We start from the raw sequence: 24,688 nt of genomic DNA, 5'->3' as shown, positions 1-24,688 counted from the left end.
TAACATCCACCTTCTTTTAAATGTCACATACACAGCAGAGGATCATTCCTGGTGGTGGAGTTAAAAGCTCTCTACCCTGCCTTGAATCAGCAGAAAACTATGCCAGCGTGAAATTTTCTGTCCTTGCAGCTAATCCCTGTCCTGCCTCTATTGCCTCTGATCCAACTCATTGCCGAGGGGAGCTGTCTGATCTTGCATGCACAAAGCAGTTGTTGATTGCTCTGGCTTTGCTTCCTCTCCTTTTCAGTGGGAGGAACATCTGCCAACCACAATCCTGGAGTCTGAATGCAATGGGTCTGGCTCATGACAGCTTTGTCATCTCTACGCTCATTCTCAGGCTCGGTATCCTACTCCCCATTTGAGTTGAACAAAGTTTAGAAACAATAATTTGGAGTCATAGAGTGAATTAGGTAAACACATCTTTGATTGTGGGCCATCAAACCGGAGTTGACTGTTGGTGGCCACCTCGGTACGTAGCTTTTCTCCAGGATGGTATGTCTCCAATCTGGACCTTCAGATTTCTCAACAGTGTACACTCACCACATTGGACGCCATCCACCTCATTGCTGGTTCTTTAGCAATAGCAATAAGACTTATATACCACTTTGTAGTGCTTTATAGCCCTTTCTAAGTGGTTTACAGTCAGCCTATTGCCCCCAACAATTTGGGTCCTCATTTTACCAACCTCAAAAGGATGGAAGGCTGAGTCAACCTTGAGTCCGTGAGGATCAAACCCCTGGCAGTCAACAGAATTAGCCTGCAATACCGCATTCTAACCACTGCGCCACCATGGCTCATAAAGTTCCAAAGCATCAAGACTCTTCCATACTGTGCTTCTTCAAAGTCTAAGTTTTGCTTGCAGAGAGAGTCACAAAGAAAACCATTGCCAACAGAATTCTGATCTTTCTAGGTATGGATGCATCACATTCATAAGTAGGACTTTCATTTCACCTCTACTTTTCTGCATGTAGGCAACAGAAACCAACTTTCAGATTCTTACATGGTCTATTCAGGAGATTGTAGGAAGATAGTTATTTCACTGTCACTTTTTAGGCTCAGTCTATTAAGTGTTCAATGTCATTGTGTCCAACTCCTTATGCAGACAACAGCAGATGGCAGCAAATGAGGTTGACCCCCAAATCAGAAGGACAACCACCCACATCAGATTGTTGTAGGCAGGGTGCAAATTCTATTTACAGTTCACCTAACTATGTCTCAGTTACAATGAGTGGCAAACTGTATAACATTTTAAGACTTTATGCTATTAGCTGAAAAGGAAAAATACTGCTTGAATACCCAGATGAGTTAAGAATGACTTAAGGCTACTTCAGTCATAGGCTTACCAAAACAAAAAACAAAAAACGAGGGTAATACAATGAGGACATAGCACAAATGAGAAGTAGTCAAAGCATATGTGGCTGGGAAATTCTGGAGCTGATGTCTGCCCATCTAAAAGTCGCTGAGCTTGAGAAACATTTGCATTCAGGTTCCTTTTTATAAGTTACACCTGATTCATATAGTTCAGTATTGTTGATGTTAACTGACAAAGAGTTTTCTAACCTTCTCTTACATGGAGATAGTTTTGGGGATGACAATGTGATACACACATGTCCAAAATGAGCCTTTTCTGCTTTAGTGAGGTGCCAGGAATACATGCTCTTCCAACAAGCTATGGCTCTTCACAGGCCACAATGAAAATATGAAGAGAGGGGTATAGCCCTAAATGATCATTTCCCTGGTTGATTATGAATGAATCTACAAGGTTCAAGAGTTTTGAAACTAGAAAATCTGAAATGTGGATAGATATCCACTCTCTGCAGTAAAACCAGTCAGGAAACATGATTAGTTCAGCTAAATCTACTTTATTGTAAGGCTACATTAATAGAATTTTGCAAGATAGAAATTTTGCGCCATCACTTTTAAGCGTCTGAAAAATTAAGGGCAGCTCCTTCCTATGTTTCTTCCTCTGACATCACTGATAATAAAATCCTTGAATTCTGTATCAGCAGGAAGGATAAGACTGCAGGCTTTACGAAGACTGAAAAAAATAAACTAAAGTTTATAGAATTTGTAGAAAATATGATACTAAGAGACAATGAGCAAAAGCGTCAAAAAGCAACATAGAAAATTTTATCTTTGAAGAGAGTGCCTGTGTAATACATTTCAGAAAAAAATCATTTGTTGAATGAATGTGCAATTTGATTTTAGGATAGTTCGATGAGCGATCCAGCCCTCAAGGGTCTTTCTTTACATAATTTATATTAGGAAGATTATTTTGATAATTAAAATAAAGTAGAAAAAAAAAGAAATTTAGCACATATATTTGCATGCTAGAGTAAACCATAAATAAAAAAGAATAATAGCAGAAATGAGGTATAGAGGTAAAAACCCATCAGTAGCCTCACACAAATGAAAGGATGTTCCTTTTAAAATCTTCATAAAATTTATGGAATTCCTCTACTTTGTCCAGATATCTGTAGAGGACAGAATATTCCTGCAAAAAAAGAAAAGAAGAAAAGAAGAAAAACACTATTGTGAATCATTTCAAATTCTAAGTTTAAGTATATAAAATTTTAAGTACAGGGAGTCCTCAACTTATGACTACATCTGAGACTAAAATTTCTGTTGCTAAGTGAGACTGTCCATTTTACAGTCTTTCTTGCCCCAGCTGCTAAGCGAATCACCACAGCTGTCAAATTAGTAACACAGTTGTTAAGTTAATCCGGCTTCCCCATTGACTGTGCTTTTCAGAAGGTCACAAAAATTGATCACATGACCTGGGGACACTCATAATTCAGACAGTTGGCAACTGACTCTATATTTATGATAGTTGGGATGTCCCAGGATCATGTGATCACCTTTTGCGACATTCTGACAAGCAAAGTCAAAGGGTAAACCAGATTCACTTGTAAAATGGGGCAAAATTCACTTAACAAATGTCTCACTTAGACACATAAATTTTGGGCTCAGTTGTGGTTGTAAGTCAAAGATTACGTCTAATTCTTCTTAGATGTTATAAGAAACCCTTCGGTCTTTCACTTAATCCATAAGCAATGCATTTCCAACAAACTTGAGTTACCTTACATATCCAGTTGTCTTCATTCAATTGACTGAAAACTCGTTTCACTAACTCTTTGGCTGGCTCATCTTGACGATATTCCTCTTTTATAGCTGAACAGCATTTCTGATACAACTTATATTTATAGTGCTTCAGATCGTGATAAACCTGGGTACGCTTTTGACATACAACATCAACCTTCAACCTCTGCAGAAACATAAGTTCTTTTAGTGGATATATTCTGAATAACAGTAGTAAACACTGAAAATAGTTAAGCAAGAATGAATGTCCTATAAAGTAAGATGATTTAACATAGACAGGACTTTTATTATTACCCACTAATGCAATCCTAGTTAGAAAGCAACTCCTGCACCTATTTTGATGAAGACAATTGTGATGTTGATTGAGTCTAACTTTTTTGTTCAAGAAAAATAACAAGCAATTACTTTTTAAAAAAAATATTGGCACCAGTGCAGTTGGCTGACATTTGAAAGTATGAATAAAAAAGATAACTTCTTTGTTGCATTTATTATCACCAAGTCACAAGGACTATCTTGTTCAACTGTTACATGAATTGCAAGAATTTTTTTTTAACGAGTTACTGAATATCAAAACAGAAATCCCTCAGTTTACACAGTAGAACAGTCATCCCAGCAAAAATCTAAGCAGTCACTTCGTATTAGAGAATTTGGGAACAGAGAATTAGGAGCCCAGCAAATACTCAGTAAGTTAAAGTTCTACATATGCGCAGCAGATGCATGAAAGGAATTGGACAAAATGTTGCTTCAAAGTGCATAGTTCTCACATAATAAAGTCATCACAGCTTCTAAATGGACCAATTCACTTCTGTTTACTTAATTACCCAGCTATGTAAGGTTAGTTACTTCATTTGCACATAAATATCAGGAAAAAAAAAGAATTATTTTTAGATATTTACTGCTATTCAGAATTAAGCCAATATCTAGCATTTTCATTTTCATTTTCGGCAGTGTTTGGGTTGTGCATTCAGAAAAACAAAATGCCAATGGAAAAAAGATTTGAAAATTGAGCCGGGTTTTAAACTTGAGACTTTCTATATACGTTTATGTAAGTTTTATATAAGACTTCATAAAAACTGGGCAGGGCAGGTAAATAAAATAGTACAGTATAATAATACACTGTTAAACGTCAACCCAAGTTTCCACTCTGAATCAGTAGGTTACAGTAAAGCTGGCATTGTCCAAAAACACTTTCCATAACCATGTGGCCAGCATGGCTATACACCAAAGGTGCACAGAATGCTGTTTACTTCCCACCGAAATGGTACCTATTTATCTACTCACATTTGCATGCTTTCATATTGCTAGGTGGGCGGGAGCTGGGGCAAGAATAAGAGCTGACCCTATTGTACTGCACTCAAGTCTCGAATGAAGGCTGTTAGTTGACAAGCTCAATGTCTTTAACCGTTGAGCCGTCATGCCCCCTCGTAATGAGCTAACAGACAAGAGATAATCAGAGTTAAAAGAAAGACAAGAAAACATGAAACAAGGATTGGAAGACTCAAGATCTGAAAAAATTAGGAAATGGAAAGAACAACAAATATTTTAGAACAGAGGTGGGGAATGATGGCCACTTTATGACATGTGGACTTCAACTCCCAGAATTCCTGAGCCAGCATGGTTGGCTCAGGAATTCTGGGAGTTGAAGTCCACAAGTCATAAAAGGGCCATTGTTCCCAACCCCTGCTTTAGAACTTCAGCAAAGGCAATTCAGATGAATTTCTAGAGATTTTGGAAAGGTGAATTTTGAAGGTTCTTTTAAAGAAACACTGATGGGTACAGTGAGTAATGATCCTATCACGGTACCTATGAAACACCTTTCCCATTTTGGTTTTGAGCACACTACGTCTCTGGCAGACATTATTTTTAAATACCACAGGTGAAACATGTGAACAAAATAGCCCTAAAAAGTACAAAGACTTTAAAACACACAAATACATTCGCTTTTCAGGAATTAGCAAAGCCTACCTGTGTATTGTGGGACAGGAAGTCATCCACTGTCAGTGTTTTAGGAATGTACTGTTTTCCAGAAAAAACCACTATAAAATTACAATCTCTGTCTAGCTCACAGGCTTGACAAATACGCGTCTCTGAGGGTTCTGAAATTATGCGGACATCAGAGTAACCGTCTACTCGTGTCTAGAAAAATACAGTTGATAAAAATTGTATTGTTAATAGCTTCAGGGATTGAGTTACAACATTTTGGAGATATTACACATTCATATACCATAGATTTAGATAGTCCTTGACTTACAACCATAATGGAGTTCAAGTTTCTTCAAGGCAAATGAGAAAAGTACTAAATCAGGAGGCATTAAAGTATTACAAATATACAGGTTGTCCTCACTTACGACCACAATTGAGCCCCAAATTTCTGTTGCTATATGAGACATTTTTATGTGATTTTTGCCTCATTTTACGACCTTTCTTGCCACAGTTGTTAAGTGAATCACTGCAGTTGTTAAGTTAGTAACATGGTTGTCAAATGAATTTGGTTTCCCCCTTGACTTGGCTTGCCAGAATGTTACAAAATGTGACCACATGACCCTGGGACACTGCAACCATCATAAATACAAGTCAGTGGCCAAGCACCTGAATTTTGATCAGGTGGCCTTGGAGATGCTGCAACGGTTAAGTGTGAAAAATGATCTTAAGTCACCTTTTTTTCAGTGCTTTTGTAACTCCGAACGGTCACTAAACGAATTGTTTTAAGTCGAGGACTACCTGTATAGGTTACTCTTTTTCATTGTGGCATATTGTACTAAGAAAAATAACACACCATATGGATCTGAATGCCAAAGCCAAATCAACTAAGCCAGAGGTCGCCAACCTTTCTGGGCTCATGGCCCGGAGGGAAGGGGAGCAGCTTCCAAATTGGTGCATGTGCGCATGCAAACGGGGCCAGAGCTCGGTTCACCCATGCGGCATGCACTGGCACCATGTGCATACATAAACAGCCATACAACCCCCCGCGGCAGCTAGCGGCCCTGTCCACGCATGAGCAAATTGGCCACACCCACCCACCTGGCGCTAGCAGCCCTTCACGCCCATGTGCATGTGCAAAAGGGGCGTGGCACTAGCGCGAGTGGGGGGATGCGCGCCCATGCGTGTGCACATCAGTCAGCCATTTCCACGGCCCATTGGCCAAGTTCCGGGCCATGGCCCATAGATTGGGGACCCTTAAACTAAGCAATTAAATTAAAAGATTAAGAGGAAAATTTAGTACCTTGTATCGTTCTTTCCAGCAACATCCGGAAACTAGACTTTCAAGGCGAGGCTGAATAAAGTGGTGATCCAAATAATAGAGGGAAGTTCGCAAATCCTGCGCAAATCTGTTCTGTCTTTTCCCCTCTTTGGAGAGAAAACAAATAGGCCTTGTTATTAACATTACAATTTTATAAAGAGTACAAGGAGTTCTCAACTGATGACCACAATGAAGTTCTGTTGCTAAGCAAGGGGGTTGTTAAATGAGTTGCGCCTCATTAATGACCTTTTTGCCATGGCTGCTAAGTGGCTGGCTCAGGAATTCTGGGAGTTGAAGTCCACAAAGTCATAAAGGGGCCATTGTTCCCCATCTCTGATGTAATCCCAGGACAATAAAACCATGGTAAATACATGCAGGTTGCCTGAATTTGGATAACCTGACTTGTGGGGAGGCTGTGATGGTTGTAAGTTAGACGAAGTCACTTTTTTCAGCACTACAATAATGTCAAATGGTTGCTAAATGAATGGTAGTAAGTTAAGAATTCTCTCTAATGCATTTATTTACTGCTCCGAGAAAAAAATTGAAAGAGGATAACAAACAGCCTCTTTGGAAGGCGTGCTTGCTTACCATATAAGGAGCTCAAAAATGTATCATCAGTTGCATTGATGAGAAAGGCTTTTACGACTCTTTGAAAGTGCAAATAATGATCGACCAAAGGCACTGTTAAAAAAAAAATCGACACAAATATGTATCAGTACAGCCCTTATGAATAAATGACTAGGTGCTAATAAATACTATAGAAAGGATATTTAAGCTACTTCTTATTTGTTGTTGTGACCTTACCGAATGGAACATGTTTCTCCAATAAGTTACTGGCCCTACAATGCTGTCTGTTTTGATGTTGGGGCTCTTCTTCCTCAAAGTTCCCCCATTCCCACTCCTCTTCTTTTTCTTCTTCTTCTTCCTCTTCTTCATCATCACTGATGAAAACTTTCATGCTGTCTTTATTAGACACATCACCTTCTTCTGTGAAGGGTGAGTGAGCATCATGTTGGACCAAGTCATCATCTACACTTCCCTGGTGACATGAAAAAAGGCACAGTATTAATAGAATATTTTAGTTGAATTCATTGGTGTTTCATGAATGGAGTTAGTATTAATTCATGTTAAAGTAATGTTGCTGTGTACATAGAGAATACAGTACCAGTTTGTTTTATGTTAGGTCCCTGGGTATTGTAAAGTTTGAGTTGATATATAAAACAATAAGCATATCTACAAAGATCAAAACTGTGCAAACAATGGTATTCTGTGTGATACTCTATCAAAGTGAAAGTTGGATTATAAAGAAGCAGGACAAGAAGAGGCTTTTGAATTTTGGATTGGGAAAACTCCCGAGAATATTATGGACAGCAAAGAAAACAAATAGATTATTGAAAGATCAATCCAGAGTTTCCATTGAAGACACAAATAATCAAGTTCATATTATCCAACTTCAGACACGTTATGTGGAGACCCAACTCTCCAGAGAAGGCTCTAATGCTGAGAAAGGTGGGAGAAAAGAGAAGATAACCAACATCATGGTGGAGGGAGTCAGTTACAATAGCAATGACATTGTTGGAAGAGTTACAGATTGTCATGGAGAAGGTCCATGTGGTCACTAAGAGTTGATTAAGACTCAGAGAAGTGCAAGATCAGAAGATGTGGAGCAGGGGTGGGGAACGATGGCCCTTTTATGACTTTTGAACTTCAACTCCCAGAATTTCTGAGGGACCTGGCCTATGACACAACTGAATGGATAACATCTGAAGGCAGGACAAGAAGCAATGGATGGAAACTAATCAAGGAGAGAAGCAACCTAGAACTAAGGAGAAACTTCCTGACAGTGAGAACAATTAACCAGTGGAACAACCTGTCTCCAGAAGCTGTGAATGCTCCAACACTGGAAGTTTTTAAGAAGAAACTAGACAGCTATTTGTCCGAAATGGTATAGGGTTACCTGCCTGAGCAAGGGGTTGCACTTGATGATCTCCAAGGTCCCTTCCAACTTTATAAATTTCTAAATTTACACAGGGTAGGTGAAATCCATCTGTGGGCTAGCGTGAAAAAGCAAGTGTGAAAATGTTTTTGAAAATGAATTGGGAATGTACCTCATCACGTTGATTGACTTTGCCAGATTTTCTTGATTGCGGGAAAGACAGTTTTTGCAGTTTTATGTGTATTTCTTGTTTCTTATTTGCAGCTTTCTCTGCTGGGGCTGTGGGTGACTCCCCATCAACAGATAAATCGTCTTTGCTAATTAAGTTCCTGCCTTTAGCGATCACTTTCCTAGGAACATCACTGTCACTGCTTTGATCACTGTAATATATCATGGCTGCCCAAGGTCTCTTCCTTTTTCCAAAGGAGATGTTTCCTTCTTCCAGATCCTCTGAAGACACTTCACTGCCTCCTTTCTGAAAATCTGCATCACTCCCAGCCTCACTGTTCCTTTTGCTAAGTATGGAGGTCTCTTCTTCTTTTCCATCTACATCTTCTTTCAAACTGGACTTGGGATTTTCTTCTGATGATGATGATGACGATGATGACGTTGACGAGGAGGAGGATGTAATTTCGTTGTCATCATCCTGATGTTCAGGAAATATGTATCTTTTAGTCCGCCTGCAGTCAACATGAGATTTGGCTACTGATTCTTCTGTCATGCTTCTAGTTTTCTATCCTTTCCTTAGAGGATTAGTTTCCATAAGGATTTTCTAAAAAAAATATATATATATACATATATAAATTCTGAATTCTAAGTTCATATTTTTGCTTTTACAATTCCTAAAACAGTGATGGGAAGCCCAGTCAAAAATGGAGGTTTTCCTTTTCTGCTAACACCCCTTGTTCCAGACTTAAAAGAAGTGGATGTACAGTAAACCCTTAATTTAACGGGTTGTTAATTGGGGGAAGAAGTACAAGCAGTCCTTGACTTACAACTGTTCATTTAGTGACTGTTCAAAGCTACTATGGTACTGAAAAAGTGACTTTTTCACACAACAGATTCATTTAACAATTGTTATTTACTTAACAGCTACAACGATTCACTTAAAAACTGTGGCATGAAAGGTTGTAAAAAGGACATAACAGTTAACAACTGTCTTGTTAGCTACAGAATTTTGGGCTCAATTGTAAGTCAAGGAGTACTTGTAACGTCCCTCAGAACTCATTGCCTCATATGGCCAATGAAATGTAACACAGGTATATTTTGGTAAAAGGATTTTGTCCTCTAGATCCCAAATCAGCCAAACGAGTCCAGGAAAACTCCCATTTTTTGTGTATATATGGGGAGAGAAATCTCATGGAACATTTTAATGAATTATAATGAAGCCAGAAAGAAAATCTCATTTTTGGAAATAAAGTCTGCAAGTTATGGAGCACTACAGAATTTCCAGAGAATTTGCCAAAATATTGATTCAAGGCCTGCAACATAACTAGCCCTTCATAACTGCTTATTAGATTCATCAGACTTCTGCATCAAACAAAGATAATCTGATAGGTATTTGGAAAAAGGCAAACACGGAGCCAGCTAAGGATGCTAAGCATGACCATATGAAAGATTACTTCTGTTTATTTTTACCTCATCTTTATTATTTTCAGAAATAAGGTGGCAAACTTACTTAATATTTCTTCTTTCTTTTCTTTATCCCCACAACCCTAATCTTGTAAGGTTGTGGGTTGGATTGAGAAGGAATGACTGACCCAAAGTCACCCAGCTGGTTTTCATGGCTAAGGTGGGACTTGAACTCACCTTTTCTTGGTTTCTAGCTGGTGTCTTAACTCCTAGATCAAACTGGTTCAAACTCCTCTTGAAGTCTGTAAATGTAAAAGTAGAAGTTCAACATCGGAACACAGAGACTTTTCAGAAACTGATATTGATTAAAAGTACTTTTTAAAAACAAAAATATTATTAAATATTATTTTCATGAGACGCACCAAGTAACAACAGCTAATAAGTAGCAACAAATAACACCATATTCTTGTAGTGTGTCTTTGAGACAACATCCAAGACACACTATAATAGCATCAAATAACAATGGCTGGGGCTGCCAGAAGTGCAGGAATCAGAATTTTGGATCTGGGTCGACACCTGAAGTGGTAAAAGATGATGCGAAGAAGAGGAAGAAACAAAATAAGTTGAGACTCTAGTAAGAGTGCAGAGAAGAGCAACAAAGATGATCAGGGGACTGGAGGCTAAAACATACAAGGAACGGTTGCTGGAATTGGGGATGTCTAGTTTAATGAAGGGAAGGATGAGGGGGGACATCATAGCAGTCTTCCAATATCTCAGGGGCTGCTACAAAGAGGGGGTCAAGCTATTCTCCAAAGCACCTGAAGGCAGGACAAGAAGCAAAGGATGGAAACTAATCAAAGAGAGAAGCAACCTAGAAGTAAGGAGAAATTTCCTGACAGTTAGAACAATTAACCAGTGGAACAACCTGCCTCCAGAAGCTGTGAATGCTCCAACACTGGAAGTTTTAAAAAAGAGATTGTCTAAAATCGTATAGGGTTTCCTGCCTGAGCTGGGGGTTGGACTACAGGAAGATCTCTAAGGTCCCTTCCAATCTGTTGTTATTCTGTTAACATCAGGCAAACTATCGCTTTTCGCTTGACGGTATCCCTGCGAAGATGTCCTTTGAAATGTACTTCTCGGCTGCAAGGAGCGATCGAATCCCAGGAGGTAGCGGAGGGCGATTGCTGGGGACTATGGGACCCGGAATCCTAGGGAAAGACTAATCGGGTGGAAGACTGAATGACAAGGCTAAACTTTCCCCACTTTTCTGGCATTCCAGTTCTGCCACGGTAGCTTAAAAGTAAACCTGATCGCTTCTGAAAAAGAGAAACCAAAAGCGAAACTTATTGCGCTCGGGCGTCTCCTTCGAAATCTGGTAGAGGCTTTGGGCTACAAACCCATCAGGTCCGGGCTGGGCGTGATGGGATTCCTCGCGATCCCTTCCAAATCTAGGCAACGCTCCCTTGAAATGCGAGATTCAGACGGACGCCGGCAGCGCTCACCTGACTCTCCGAAAGCGCTTCCAGGAAACGACTGGCGGACGCAGCTAGCGGAGCGAAACACGAGCTATCAAAACAAAACTGCGTAGGCCATTTTGTTTGTCGGGCCCGCTTCTTTTCTTCCTGGCTGTAATTGGCTGAGCTTTACCATCACTCAGTTCCGGCTCCTTGTTCAGGCGGCCGCTCCAGCTGACCAGGAAAGAGGCGGGGCGTTTCGTGGTGTTCGCGCTCTCACCCTGGGTGGAGTTTTCTAAAGGATGTGTAATTTACACCAATCTCTGGTGTTTTAGATTACAGTTTATTTGTTTAAAGGTTGTGAATATATGTAGTTTTGGCAATCTTGAGATGTCTGGACTTCACTTGGGCCAATTTATTTACCAAGGCGCCTGAAGTCAGGAAAAGAAACTATGGATGGAAACTAATCAAGAAGAGAGGCAACCTGCAATTAAGGGGGGACTTTCCCAAAGGCGCTTTTTTCAGGAGGCAATTGGACTTTCTTGTGTTTTTTTTGAAGACGTGACGTTTCGCTTCTCATCCAAGAAGCTTGGATGAGATTTGCCTTCGGAAAGGTGTGGGTATGCCATCCCTGGAAGCTTTTAAGAAGAGACTGGACAAGTATTTGTTAGAAATTAGTATACATCTCCTGCTTGAGCTGGGGGTTGGACTAGATGACCTCCGAGGTCCCTTCCAACTGTTACTACATGCTGCCAGTATGTTGGTTAAAGTTGCTAAGATGGAGAAACACTCTTTTGAATTGGCACTACAACAGTCCTTAGATCAGAGAAAAATATAATATGAACGTTTTTCTTTTTGTTCCATGTTGTTCCTGCAAAATGCCAAACCTAGCATCAGATAAATAAATAAAAATGAAAGTTAGGATGTTGGTTACCTTTTTTAATCATTTATTGTGCATCATCCATTAGAAATACGTCCCACTGATTGCACTGAGTCCCACCAGTCAAATATGTAACAGAGTCCCATATGCTATATAACTTCCTTTCTTTTTCAAATGGGCTATCTGGAAACAGTGAGATTGTATTCCAAGATATCTGGACACAACGTGGTTAGGGAAGGTTGATGGAGATGATTTGAGTTTTGGAAACCTACTCTAGAACTGGCTAGCTATACAGAATAAAAAGGTTGTAATTTCCCACCTTGTGAGATGCAGGTTGTCCTTGACTTACAACCATTAATTTAGTGACGGTTTGAAATTACAACGGTACTGAAAAAGTAACTTAGATTGTTTTTCACCCTTACGACTGTTGCAGGATCTCCAGGCTCACATGATCAAAATTCGGATGCTTGGCAACTGACTCATATTTATGATGGTTACAGTGTCCCGGGGTCATGTGATCCCCTTTGGGAATCTTTGGTTAAGCAAATTCAGTGGGGAAGCCAGTTTCACTTAACAACCATGTAACCGACTTAACAACTGCAGGGAATCACTTAACAACTGTGGCAAGAAAAGTTGTACAATGAGGCAAAAGTCATTTAACAACTGTCTCACTTAGTAACAGAAACTGCTCAATTTTGGTCATAAGTCAAGGACTACCTCTAGTTGGCTATTTCGCTTCAGGGCAAAACCAACTCAGCATTTGGCTGCGCCAATTCACGGTTTGGCCATCGTTACAGGAGAAACATGGAGCAGTAGGTTTCTGTGGTTCGTATCTTAGATAAAGTGCCACATTATGAAAATGACAATGTCTTGGGGATGCACTATAGATAAAAATAATATCAAAATACAAATAGTTCTTGACTTATGACCACAATTGAGCCCAAAATTTCTGCTGCGAAGTGCGACAACCTTTCTTGTCACAGTTGTTAAGCAAATCACTGCAGTTGATAAGTTACTTACACGGTTGTTAAGTGAATCTGGCTTCCCATTGATTCAGCTTGGCAAAAGGTTGCAAACGGTAGTCACATGGCCCTGGGACACTGCGACGGTCATAAGTATGAAGCAGTTGCCAAGCATCTGAATTTTGATCTCAGGATCACAGGGCTGTTGCAAAGGTCGTAAGTCTGAAAAATGGTCATAAATCACTTTTTCTAGTGGCACTGTAACTTTGAATGATCACTAAATGAGCAGCTGTTAAATCGAGGACTACCTGTAGATTGGGCTGTGCTGGGAATCCTCATACTTTTTATTTCATGACAAGGCTGTTGCAGACTGTGCCCAGTCATCAACATTTCCAGTTTAAATTACTTTTGACATAAAAATCAAATTGTTCATCCTCTAAATCACGGGTGTCAAACTCGATCGCGTCATGTGACGTATCGTGACGTTTTTTGCCTTTGCGGAGGCGGAGTGGGTGTGGCCTGTGCATGACACATCTGGCCTGTGGGCCGCCAGTTTGACACCTCTGCTCCAAATAGGCCGAATATGTTTTTGTCCTGATTTTGCAAGCTGGACACATGGAAGGTATGTGCACTTACAATTAATTTATTTTTTTATAGTGTAATGTACGTAGTTTTAACTGCCTGAAAAATTAAGGGCAGCTCCTTTCTACATTTCTTCCTCTGACAATCACTGGTAATAAAATCCTTGAATTCTGTATCTGCAGGAAGCATAAGACTGAAGGTTTTACGAAGATTATTTGAAAAAATTAAACTAAATGTAGAAAATATGATACTAAGAGACGAAGACCAAAAGAGTCATAAAGCAACACAGAAAATTTTATCTTTGAAGAAAGTGCCTGTGCATAAAAATTCATTTGTTGAGTGAATGTGCAGTTTGATTTTAGGATAGTTCGATGAGCAATCCAGCCCTCAAGGGTCTTCCTCTATAAAATTTCTATTTGGAAGATTATTTTGATAATTAAAACAAGGTAGAAAACAAAGAAATTTAGCACATATATTTGCATGCCAGAGTGAACTATAAATGAAAAAAAAAATAGCAGAAATGCGATATAGAGGTAAAAAATCCATCAGCGTTGCACAAATGAAAGGATTTCTCTTTTAAAATCTTTTAAAAATTCATGGAATTCTTCTGCTTCATCCAGATAGCTTTCAAGGACAGAATATTCCTGCAAAAAAAAAAAGAAGAAGAAGAAGAAGAAAAACACTATTGTGAATCATTTCAAATTCTAAGTTTAAGTATATAAAATTTTAAGTACAGGGAGTCCTCAACTTATGACTACATCTGAGACTAAAATTTCTGTTGCTAAGTGAGACTGTCCATTTTACAGTCTTTCTTGCCCCAGCTGCTAAGCGAATCACCACAGCTGTCAAATTAGTAACACAGTTGTTAAGTTAATCCGGCTTCCCCATTGACTGTGCTTTTCAGAAGGTCACAAAAATTGATCACATGACCTGGGGACACTCATAATTCAGACAGTTGGCAACTGACTCTATATTTATGATAGTTGGGATGTCCCAGGATCATGTGATCACCTTTTGCGACCTGACAAGCAAAGTCAAAGGGTAAACCAGATTCACTTGTAAAATGGGGCAAAATTCACTTAACAAATGTCTCACTTAGACACATAAATTTTGGGCTCAGTTGTGGTTGTAAGTCAAAGACTACGTCTAATTCTTCTTAGATGTTATAAGAAACCCTTCGGTCTTTCACTTAATCCATAAGCAATGCATTTCCAACAAACTTGAGTTACCTTACATATCCAGTTGTCTTCATTCAATTGACTGAAAACTCGTTTCACTAACTCTTTGGCTGGCTCATCTTGACGATATTCCTCTTTTATAGCTGAACAGCATTTCTGATACAACTTATATTTATAGTGCTTCAGATCGTGATAAACCTGGGTACGCTTTTGACATACAACACCAACCTTCAACCTCTGCAGAAACGTAAGTTCTTTTAGTGGGTATATTCTAATAACAGTAGTAAACACTGAAATTAGTTAGTTAAGTAGTCACTTCATATTAGAGAATTTGGGAACAGAGAATTAGGAGCCCAGCAAATACTCACTACGTTAAAGCTGTACATATGGGCAGCAGATGCTGTTAGTGCAGAAAGGAATTGGACAAAATGTTGCTTCAAAGTACATAGTTCTCACATTATAAAATCATTTAAATGGACCAATTCACTTCTGTTTACTTAATTATCCAGCTATGTAAGATTAGTTACTTTCTTTGCACATAAATATCAGAAAAAAACCATTATTTTTAAATATTTACTGCTGTTCTGAATTAAGCCAATATCTAGCATTTTCATTTTCGGCAATGTTGGGTTGTGCATTCAGAAAAACAAAATGTCAATAGAAAAAAGATTTCAAAATTGAGCCGGGTTTTAAATTTGAGACTTTCTATATACATTTATCTAAGTTTTATAGAAGACTTTGTAAAGACTGGGCAGTAAATAAAGTAGTACAGTATGATAATACAATGTTAAACGTCAACCCTAGTTTCCACTCTGAATCAGTAGGTACAGTAAAAAAATTCTTCAAAAAGGAATTTCACAAGAAGTTTATGATACACAAATATTATAAAAAAAATTCTTGCATGCAAGTTTATTAGCACTTATTTCAAGGAAGTGACTCTGATTATTCTTGGTTGCTGATAGAAATAAACAATAAATAGCATGAACTGTATTATAGTATTTGGATCTGAAGTGGAAAACAATGTAAAAAACAAATCTTTCAGGAAGGCAAAAAAACGGAGGTGAGCTAGAGTCGGAGATGATTGGACAGGGGAATCCTTTACCTTTATTAAACTAATAAAAAAACAAAGATTTCCCTGTCAGTCATGCCTGACTCTAGGGGGCGGGGCTCATCTCCATTTCTTTGTCCGAGGAAGCTGGCATTGTCCAAAAACAATTTCCATAACCATGTGGCCAGCATGGCTATACACCAAAGGTGCACAGAATGCTGTTTACTTCCCACCGAAATGGTACCTATTTATCCACTCACATTTGCATGCTTTCATATTGCTAGGTGGGCGGGAGCTGGGGCAAGAATGAGAGCTGACTCTATTGCATTGCACTCAAGTCTCGAATGAAGGCTGTTAGTTGACAAGCTCAATGTCTTTAACCGTTGAGCCGTCATGCCCCCTCGTAATGAGCTAACAGACAAGAGATAATCAGAGTTAAAAGACAAGAAAACATGAAACAAAGATTGGAAGGCTCAAGATTTGAAAAAAATAGGAAATGGAAAGAACAACAGGTATTTTAGAACAGAGGTGGGGAATGATGGCCACTTTATGACATGTGGACTTCAACTCCCAGAATTCCTGAGCCAGCATGGTTTGCTCAGGAATTCTGGGAATTGAAGTCCACAAGTCATAAAAGGGCCATTGTTCCCAACCCCTGCTTTAGAACTTCAGAAAAGGCAATTCAGATTCAGAGAAATCTCTAGAGATTTTGGAAAGGTGAATTTTGAAGGTTCTTTTAAGGAAAAACTGATGGGTACAGTGAGTAATGATCCTATCCTGGTACCTACGAAACAACTTTCCCATTTTGGTATTGAGCACACTACGTCTCTGGCAGACATTATTTTTAAATACCACATGTGAAACCTGTGAACAAAATGGGCCTAAAAAGTACAAAGACTTTAAAACACACAAATATGTTCATTTTTCAGTAATTAGCAAAGCCTACCTGTGTATCGTGGGACAAGAAGTCATCCACTTTCAGTGTTATAGGATCGTACTGTTCTCCAGAAAAAACCACTATAAACTTACAATCTCTGTCCAGCTCACAGGCTTCACAAATACGCATCTCTGAGCATTGTGAAATTATGCGGACATTAGAGTAACTGTCCACTCGTGTCTAGAAAAATTAAAATTCTGTTATTGATAGCTCCAGGGATTGAGTTACAATATTTTGGAGATATTACACATTCATATACCGTAGATTTAGATAGTCCTTGACTTACAACCATAATGGAGTTCAGGTTTCTTTAAGGCAAATGAGAAAAGGACTAAATCAGGATGCATGCAACGTATCGGGACTATTTTGCTATTGTTGGCAATGGGATGGATGCGGCTTCTGTGTGACGCATCCGGCCCATGGGCCTGCAGGTTGACACCCCTGCATTAAAGTATTACAAATATACAGGTTGTCCTTAAATTACGACCACAGCTGAGCCACAAATTTCTATTGCTAAATGAGACATTTGTCATGTGAGTTCTTGCCACGGTTGTTAAGTGAATCACTGCAGTTGTTAAATTAGTTAACATGGTTGTCAAATGAATCTGGCTTCCCCCTTGACCTGGCCTGCCAGGTTGCAAAATGTGACCACATGACCTTGGGACACTGCAACCGTCATAAATACAAGTCAGTGGCCAAGCACCTGAATTTTGATCAGGTAACCTTGGGGATGCTGCAACGGTCGTAAGTGTGAAAAACGGCCATAAGTCACTTTTTTCAGTGCTGTTGTAACTTCAAACGGTCACTAAATGAACTGTTGTAAGTTGAGGACTACCTGGATTTGAAGCAGCAATTCAAAATCTTTAAAACTAGAATTCTGAGACTTTTTAAAATGATAACAAGGGGATCAGTTTGGTAGGAACTATAATTCAGAGAACAGAATTATACCAAAAGCACCAAGCCCTCACAGCCATGCCCAGGGCACTATATGGGAATCCTTCCAAATGGAATAATCTAAAATAAACCATTATTTCAGAAAACATGGTCCCAAACTATGTAGGGCTTTAAGGACTATAACTATAACTCTCAGAACAGTTCAGTGCTAAGCACCAGTTGCTTGCAAAATTGTGAGCTTTGCATTTCCATACCAAGCTTCTCTTAGTTTTAAAGCAGCCACATCCTTCGCAAAGCATACATAGCTTCTTAAAAGACTGACCCCAGAGATTGCACATGATTGACAGCCAATACTGGGGGCAGCCTCTGAAGAATTTTACAAGCCTTTTAGGAAACCAACCAATAGTCTTTATACAGCAGTCCTTTTGAATGCTTTGCATATGGCTCAGTCAATACCTAGTTTTCGGTGAATTCACCAAACATTTTAATGTATGAAAAAGCAGTGTATATTCACATTACATTATTGATAGACATTATGATACATATGTTTACAGGGAGTCCTCAACTTACGACCACAACTGAGCCCAAAATTTCTGTTGCTAATTGAAACATGTGTTAAGTGAATTTTGCCCCATGTTATGACCTTTCTTGCCACAGTTGATAAGTGAATCACTGCAGTTATTAGGTTAGTAACATGATTGTTAAGTGAATCTGGTTTCCCCATTGATTTTGCTTGTCAGGTATGAATAATAATAATAATAATAGTAATAATAGAAGTTGGAAGGGACCTTGGAGATCATCTAGTTCAACCCCCTGCTTGGGCGGAAACCCTACCATTTCAGACAAATGGCTGTCCAGTCTCTTCTTAAAGACTTCCAGTGTTGGAGCATTCACAGCTTCTGGAAGTAGGTCGTTCCACTGGTTAATTGTTCTAACTGCCAGGAAGTTTCTCCTTAGTTCTAGGTTGCTTCTCTCCTTGATTAGTTTCCATCGGTTGCTTCTTGTCCTGCCTTCAGGGGCTTTAGAGAATAGCTAGGTGACAAAAGGGGATCACATGGCCCTGGACACTTCAACTGTCATAAACATGGACTGGTTGCCCAGCACCTGAATTTTGACCAGGTGATCTTGGGGATGCTGCAACCGTCATAAGTGTGAAAAATGGTTGTAAGTTACCTTTTTTCAGTGTTCTTGTAACTTTGAACGGTCATTAAACAAATTGTTTTAAGTCGAGGACTACCTGTATAGGTTACTCTTTTTCATTGTTGCATACTGTACTAAGAAAAATAACACACCACATGGATCTGAATGCCAGAGTCAAATCAACTAAGCAATTAAATCAAAAGATTAAGTGGAAAATTTAGTACCATGTATCGTTCTTTCCAGCGACATCCCGAAACTAGACTGAGGCGAGGCTGAATAATGCGGTGATCCAAATAATCGAGGGAAGTTAGCATATCCTGTGCGTATCTCTTTTGTCTTTTCCCCTCTTTGGAGAGAAAATAAATAAGCCTTGTTAGTAACATCACAATTTTATAAAGAGTACAAGGAGTCCTTAACTTACGACCACAATTGGAAACAGAAGTTCTGTTGCTAAGGAAGGCGGTTGTTAAGTGAGTTGCGCCTCATTAATGACCTTTTTGCCATGGTTGTTAAGTGAGTCACACAGTCCTTAAGGGAATTCAATTTCTCCCATTGACTTTGCTTGGTGGAAGTGGGCTGGGAGTAGCAATCATGTACTCCAGGGGTTGGGAGTGATGGTCCTTTTATGACTTGTGGACTTCAACTCCCAGAATTCCTGAGCCAGCTATGCTGGGAGTTGAAGTCCACAGTTCTAAAGGGGCCATCGTTCCCCAACTCTGATGTAATCCCAGGAGAATGCAACCATGGTAAATACATGCTGGTTGCCTGAATTTTGTAACCTGACTTGTAGGGATGCTATGATGGTTATATGCAGTGCTTTTTTTCTAAAAAAACCCCCCAGATGCCGGAATTCACACACGTCATACAACCTGCCTTGCCTTGCCTACCCTACAAGGTTCCATCCAAAAAAGGTGCCGGAACTCTGTTCTGGGCGTTCTATGAAAAAAAAAAAAAGCCCTGGTTGTAAGTTAGACAAAGAGTCGTAAGTCACTTTTTTCAGCGTCACAATAACATCAAACGGTTGCTAAATGAATGGTAGTAAGTTAAGGATTCGCTCTAATGCATTTATTTACTGCTCCGAGAAAAAAAATGAAAGAAGATAACAAATAGCCTTTTTGGGAAGGGTGCTTGCTTACCATATAAGGAGCTCAGAAATGTATCATCAATTGCATTGATGAGAAAGACTTTTACGACTCTTTGAAAGTGCAAATAAAGATTGACCTCAGACACTGTTAAAAAAAAAAAAATCAACAGAAATATGTGTCAATACAGCCCGCATGAATAAATGACTAGGTGCTAATAAATACTGTAGAAAAGATATTTAAGCTACTTCTTATTTGATGTTATGACCTTACCAGATTGAACGTGTTTCTCCAATAAGTTACTGGCCTCATGAGGCTTTCTGTCTTGATGCTGGTGCTCTTCTTCCTTAAAGTTGCCCCATTCCAACTTCTTCTCCTCTTGTTCTTCTTCCTTTTCCTCTTCTTCATCATCATCATTACTGATGAAATCTTTCATGCTGTCGTTATCAGACACATCACCGATTTCTTCTTCTGCGAGGAGTGAGTGAGCATCATATTGTACCAAGTCATAATCTACACTTCTCTGGTGACATGAAAAAAGGCACAGTATTAATAGAATATTTTAGTTGAATTCATTGGTGTTTCATGAATGGAGTTAGTATTAATTCATGTTAAAGTAATGTTGCTGCGTATATAGAGAATATTGTACCAATATGTTTTATGTTAGGCCCCTGGGTATTGCAAAGTTTGAATTGAGTGGTCATATAAAACAATAAATAGAATATCTACAAAGATCAGAACTGTGCAAACAATGGCATTCCATGTGATGCTCTATCAAAGTGAAAGCTGGACTTTAAAGAAGCAGGATAAGAAGACGCTTTTTAATTTTGGGGTTGGGGAAAACTCCTGTGAATACTATGGACAGCAAAGAAAACAAATAGATTATTGAAAGATCAATCCAGAGTTTCCATTGAAGACACAAATAATCAGGTTCATATTATCCAACTTCAGAAATGTTATATGGAGACCCAATTCTCTAGAGAAGGCTCTAATGCTGAGAAAGATGGAAGAAAAGAGAAGATAACCAATAGCAAGGCGGAGGGAGTCAGTTACAATAGCAATGACATTGTTGGAAGAGTTACAGATTATAATGGAAAAAGTCTATGTGGTCACTAAGAGTTGATTAAGAGTAGAAGTGCAAGATCAGAAGATGTGGAGCAGGGGTGGGGAACAATGGCCCTTTTATGACTAGTGGACTTCAACTCTCAGAATTCCATGCTGGCTTAGAATTCTGGGAGTTAAAGTCCACAAGTCTGATAACGGAAAGACCTAGCCTGTGACACAACTGAATGATAACATCGTCATCAAGATTACGTACTCAATGGCACGTAATCAAACAAAGTCACTCACAAGCCAATAATTTATGGCTACTTTCCTAGTGTTAGGATCATTTAAATAAAAAAAGATGCTTCTAAATTCACACGGAGTAGGTGAAATCCATCTGTGGGCCAGCGTGAAAAAGCAAGTGTGAAAATATGTTTTGAAAATGAATTGGGAATGTACCTCATCATGTTGATTGACTTTGCCAGATTTTCTTGATTGCCGGAAAGACAGTTCTTGCAGTTTTATGTGTCTTTCTCGCTTCTTATTTGCAGCTTTCTCTGCTGGGGATGTAGGTGACTCCCCATCAACAGATAAATCGTCTTCGCTAATTAAGTTCCTGCCTTTAGCGATCACTTTCATAGGAACATCACTGTCACTGCTTTCGTCACTGTCATATATCAAGGCTGCCCGAAGTCTCTTCCTCTTTCCAAAGGAGATGTTTCCTTCTTCCAGATCCTCTGAAGACACATCACCTTTCTGAAAATCTGTATCACTCCCAGCCTCACTGTTCCTTTTGCTAAGTATGGAAGTCTCTTCTTCTTTTCCATCTACATCTTCTTTCGAACTGGACTTGGGATTTTCTTCTTCTTCTGATGACGATGATGATGACGACGTTGACGAGGAGGAGGATGTAATTTCATCGTCATCATCCTGACTTTCAGGAAATATGTATCTTTTAGTCAGCCTCCAGTCAATATGAGATTTGGCTACTGATTCTGCTGTCGTGCTTCTAGTTTTGTATCTTTTCCTTAGAGGATTAGTTTCCATAAGGATTTTCTAAAAATATATATATACATATATAAATTCTGAATTCTAAGTTCATATTTTTGCTTTTACAATTCCTAAAACAGTGATGGGAAACCCAGTCAAAAATGAAGATTTTCCTTTTCTGCTAACACCCCTTGTTCCAGACTTAAAAGAAGTGGATGTACAGTAAACCCTTAATTTAATGGGTTGTTAATTGGGGGGGGGAAAGTACAAGTAGTCCTTGACTTACAACCATTCATTTAGTGACTGTTCAAAGCTGCTATGGTACTGAAAAAAGTGACTTTTTCACACTTTTTCATGCAGCAACCTCATGGTCACAAGATCAAAATTCGAATGCTTGGCAACTGGCTTGTATTGGTGGTAGTGGCAGTGTCCTGGCGTCTCACGATTCCTGTTTGTGACCTTCTGGCAAGCAAAGTCAATGGGAAAACCAGATTCATTTAACAATTGTTATTTATTTAACAGCTACAACGATTCACTTAAAAATGTGGCATGAAAGGTTGTAAAAAGGGCATAACAGTTAACAACTGTCTTGTTAGCTATAGAATTTTGGGCTCAATTGTAAGTCAAGGAGTACTTGTAACGTCTCTCAGAACTCATTGCCTCATATGGCCAATGAAATCTAACACAGGTATATTTTGGTAAAAGGATTTTGTCCTCTAGATCCCAAATCAGCCAAACGAGTCCAGGAAAACTCCCATTTTTTTGTGTATATATGGGGAGAGAAATCTCATGGAACATTTTAATGTTTTAAAATTATAATGAAGCCAGAAAGAAAATCTCATTTTTTGGAAATAAATTCTGCAAGTTATGGAGCACTACAGAATTTCCAGAGAATTTGCCAAAATATTGATTCAAGGCCTGCAACATAACTAGCCCTTCATAACTGCTTATTAGGTTCCTCAGACTTCTGCATCAAACAAAGATAATCTGATAGGTATTTGGAAAAAGGCAAACACGGAGCCAGCTAAGGATGCTAAGCATGACCATATGAAAGATTACTTCTGTTTATTTTTACCTCATCTTTATTATTTTTAGAAATAAGGTGGCGAACATACTTAATATTTCTTCCTTCTTTTCTTTATCCCCACAACCCCAACCTTGTAAGGTTGTGGGTTGGACTGAGAAGGAATGACTGACCCAAAGTCACCCAGCTGGTTTTCATGGCTAAGGTGGGACTTGAACTCACCTTTTCTTGGTTTCTAGCTGGTTGCCTTAACCTCTATATCAAACTGGTTCTTGGTTTATGCTACACTTCAAACTCCTCTTGAAGTCTGTAAATGTAAAAGTAGAAGTTCAACATCGGAAAACAGAGACTTTTCAGAAACTGATATTGATTAAAAGTACTTTTTAAAAACAAAAATATTATTAAATAATATTATTTTTATGAAACACATAAAGTAACAACAGCTAATAAGTAATAACAAATAACAACATATTCTTGTAGTGTGTCTTTGAGACAACATCCAAAACACACTATAACAGCATCAAATAACAATGTCTCTCTCTCTCTCTCTTTGCCAGGTGAGCAGAAGATTGGAGAGAGGGAGGGGGGAGAGAAAGAGAGAGAGGGAAAGAAGACAGAGAGAGAGAAAGAGAGAGAGGGAGAGGAAAGAGAGAGAGAGAGGGAAAGAAAAGAGAGGGAGAGGAAAGAGGGAAAGATACCCCTGGTCTAGTTTAATGAAGAAAAGGATGAGGGGAGACATCATAGCAGTCTTCCAATCTCTCAGGGGCTGAGAGGGAGTCAAGCTATTTTCCAAGGCGCCTGAAGGCAGGACAAGAAGCAACAGATGGAAACTAATCAAAGAGAGAAGCAACCTAGAAGTAAGGAGAAACTTCCTGACAGAACAATTAACTAGTGGAACAACCTGCCTCCAGAGGCTGTGAATGCTCCAACACTGGAAGTTTTAAAGAAGAGACTGGACAACCATTTGTCTGAAATGGTATAGGGTCTCCTGCCTGAGCCGGGGGTTGGACTACAAGATCTCCAAGGTCCCTTCCAATTCGTTATTCTGTTAACATCAGGCAAACTATCGCTTTTCGCTTTGAAATGTCCCTCTCGGCTGCAAGGAGCGATCGAATCCCAGGAGGTAGCGGAGGGCGATTGCTGGGGACTATGGGACTCGGAATCCTAGGGAAAGACTAAGCGGGTGGAAGACTGAATGACAACCCTAAACTTTCCCCACTTTTCTGGCATTCCAGTTCTGCCAAGGTAGCTTAAAAGTAAACCTGATCGCTTCTGAAAAAGAGAAACCGAAAGCGAAACTTATTGCGCTCGGGCGTCTCCTTCGAAATCTGGTAGAGGCTTTGGGCTACAAACCCATCAGGTCCGGGCTGGGCGTGATGGGATTCCTCGCGATCCCTTCCAAATCTAGGCAACGCTCCCTTGAAATGCGAGATTCAGACGGACGCCGGCAGCGCTCACCTGACTCTCCGAAAGCGCTTCCAGGAAACGACTGGCGGACGCAGCTAGCGGAGCGAAACACGAGCTATCAAAACAAAACTGCGTGGGCCATTTTGTTTGTCGGGCCCGCTTCTTTTCTTCCCGGCTGTAATTGGCTGAGCTTTACCACCACTCAGTTCCGGCTCCTT

At 39.4% G+C, this 24,688-nt stretch overlaps 2 protein-coding genes across 4 annotated transcripts; both read right to left on the bottom strand.

The window, feature by feature from the left end:
- Positions 1 to 1,842: 1,842 nt before the first annotated feature.
- LOC120310554 (coiled-coil domain-containing protein 82-like) lies at positions 1,843 to 12,140 on the bottom strand. Its single transcript, XM_039349064.1, has 9 exons — positions 11,351 to 12,140; positions 10,086 to 10,150; positions 8,449 to 9,048; positions 7,145 to 7,379; positions 6,929 to 7,021; positions 6,323 to 6,447; positions 5,065 to 5,235; positions 3,080 to 3,265; positions 1,843 to 2,494 (listed from the first exon to the last, which is right to left on the bottom strand). Exons 3-9 carry the CDS (start codon positions 8,995 to 8,997, stop codon positions 2,402 to 2,404), a joined length of 1,452 nt encoding a protein of 483 aa, XP_039204998.1. The 5' UTR covers positions 8,998 to 9,048; positions 10,086 to 10,150; positions 11,351 to 12,140; the 3' UTR covers positions 1,843 to 2,401.
- Positions 12,141 to 12,790: 650 nt separating this feature from the next.
- LOC120310553 (coiled-coil domain-containing protein 82-like) lies at positions 12,791 to 24,677 on the bottom strand. Of its 3 annotated transcripts, none has more exons than XM_039349060.1 (9): positions 24,522 to 24,675; positions 23,286 to 23,370; positions 21,509 to 22,105; positions 20,279 to 20,528; positions 20,060 to 20,152; positions 19,148 to 19,269; positions 16,899 to 17,069; positions 14,956 to 15,141; positions 12,791 to 14,370 (listed from the first exon to the last, which is right to left on the bottom strand). In XM_039349060.1, exons 3-9 carry the CDS (start codon positions 22,094 to 22,096, stop codon positions 14,272 to 14,274), a joined length of 1,509 nt encoding a protein of 502 aa, XP_039204994.1. In that variant the 5' UTR covers positions 22,097 to 22,105; positions 23,286 to 23,370; positions 24,522 to 24,675; the 3' UTR covers positions 12,791 to 14,271. The 3 variants fall into 3 exon arrangements, with proteins under 3 accessions (XP_039204994.1, XP_039204996.1, XP_039204997.1); XM_039349062.1 differs by having other exon boundaries at positions 24,417 to 24,553; XM_039349063.1 differs by lacking the exon at positions 14,956 to 15,141 and having other exon boundaries at positions 24,522 to 24,677.
- Positions 24,678 to 24,688: the final 11 nt, after the last annotated feature.

Source organism: Crotalus tigris, unplaced genomic scaffold (genome assembly GCF_016545835.1).
Source record: "Crotalus tigris isolate CLP2741 ecotype Arizona unplaced genomic scaffold, ASM1654583v1 scf7180000018224.911827, whole genome shotgun sequence".
NCBI lineage: Eukaryota > Metazoa > Chordata > Lepidosauria > Squamata > Viperidae > Crotalus > Crotalus tigris.
This window is presented reverse-complemented; position numbering and strand designations above follow the sequence as displayed.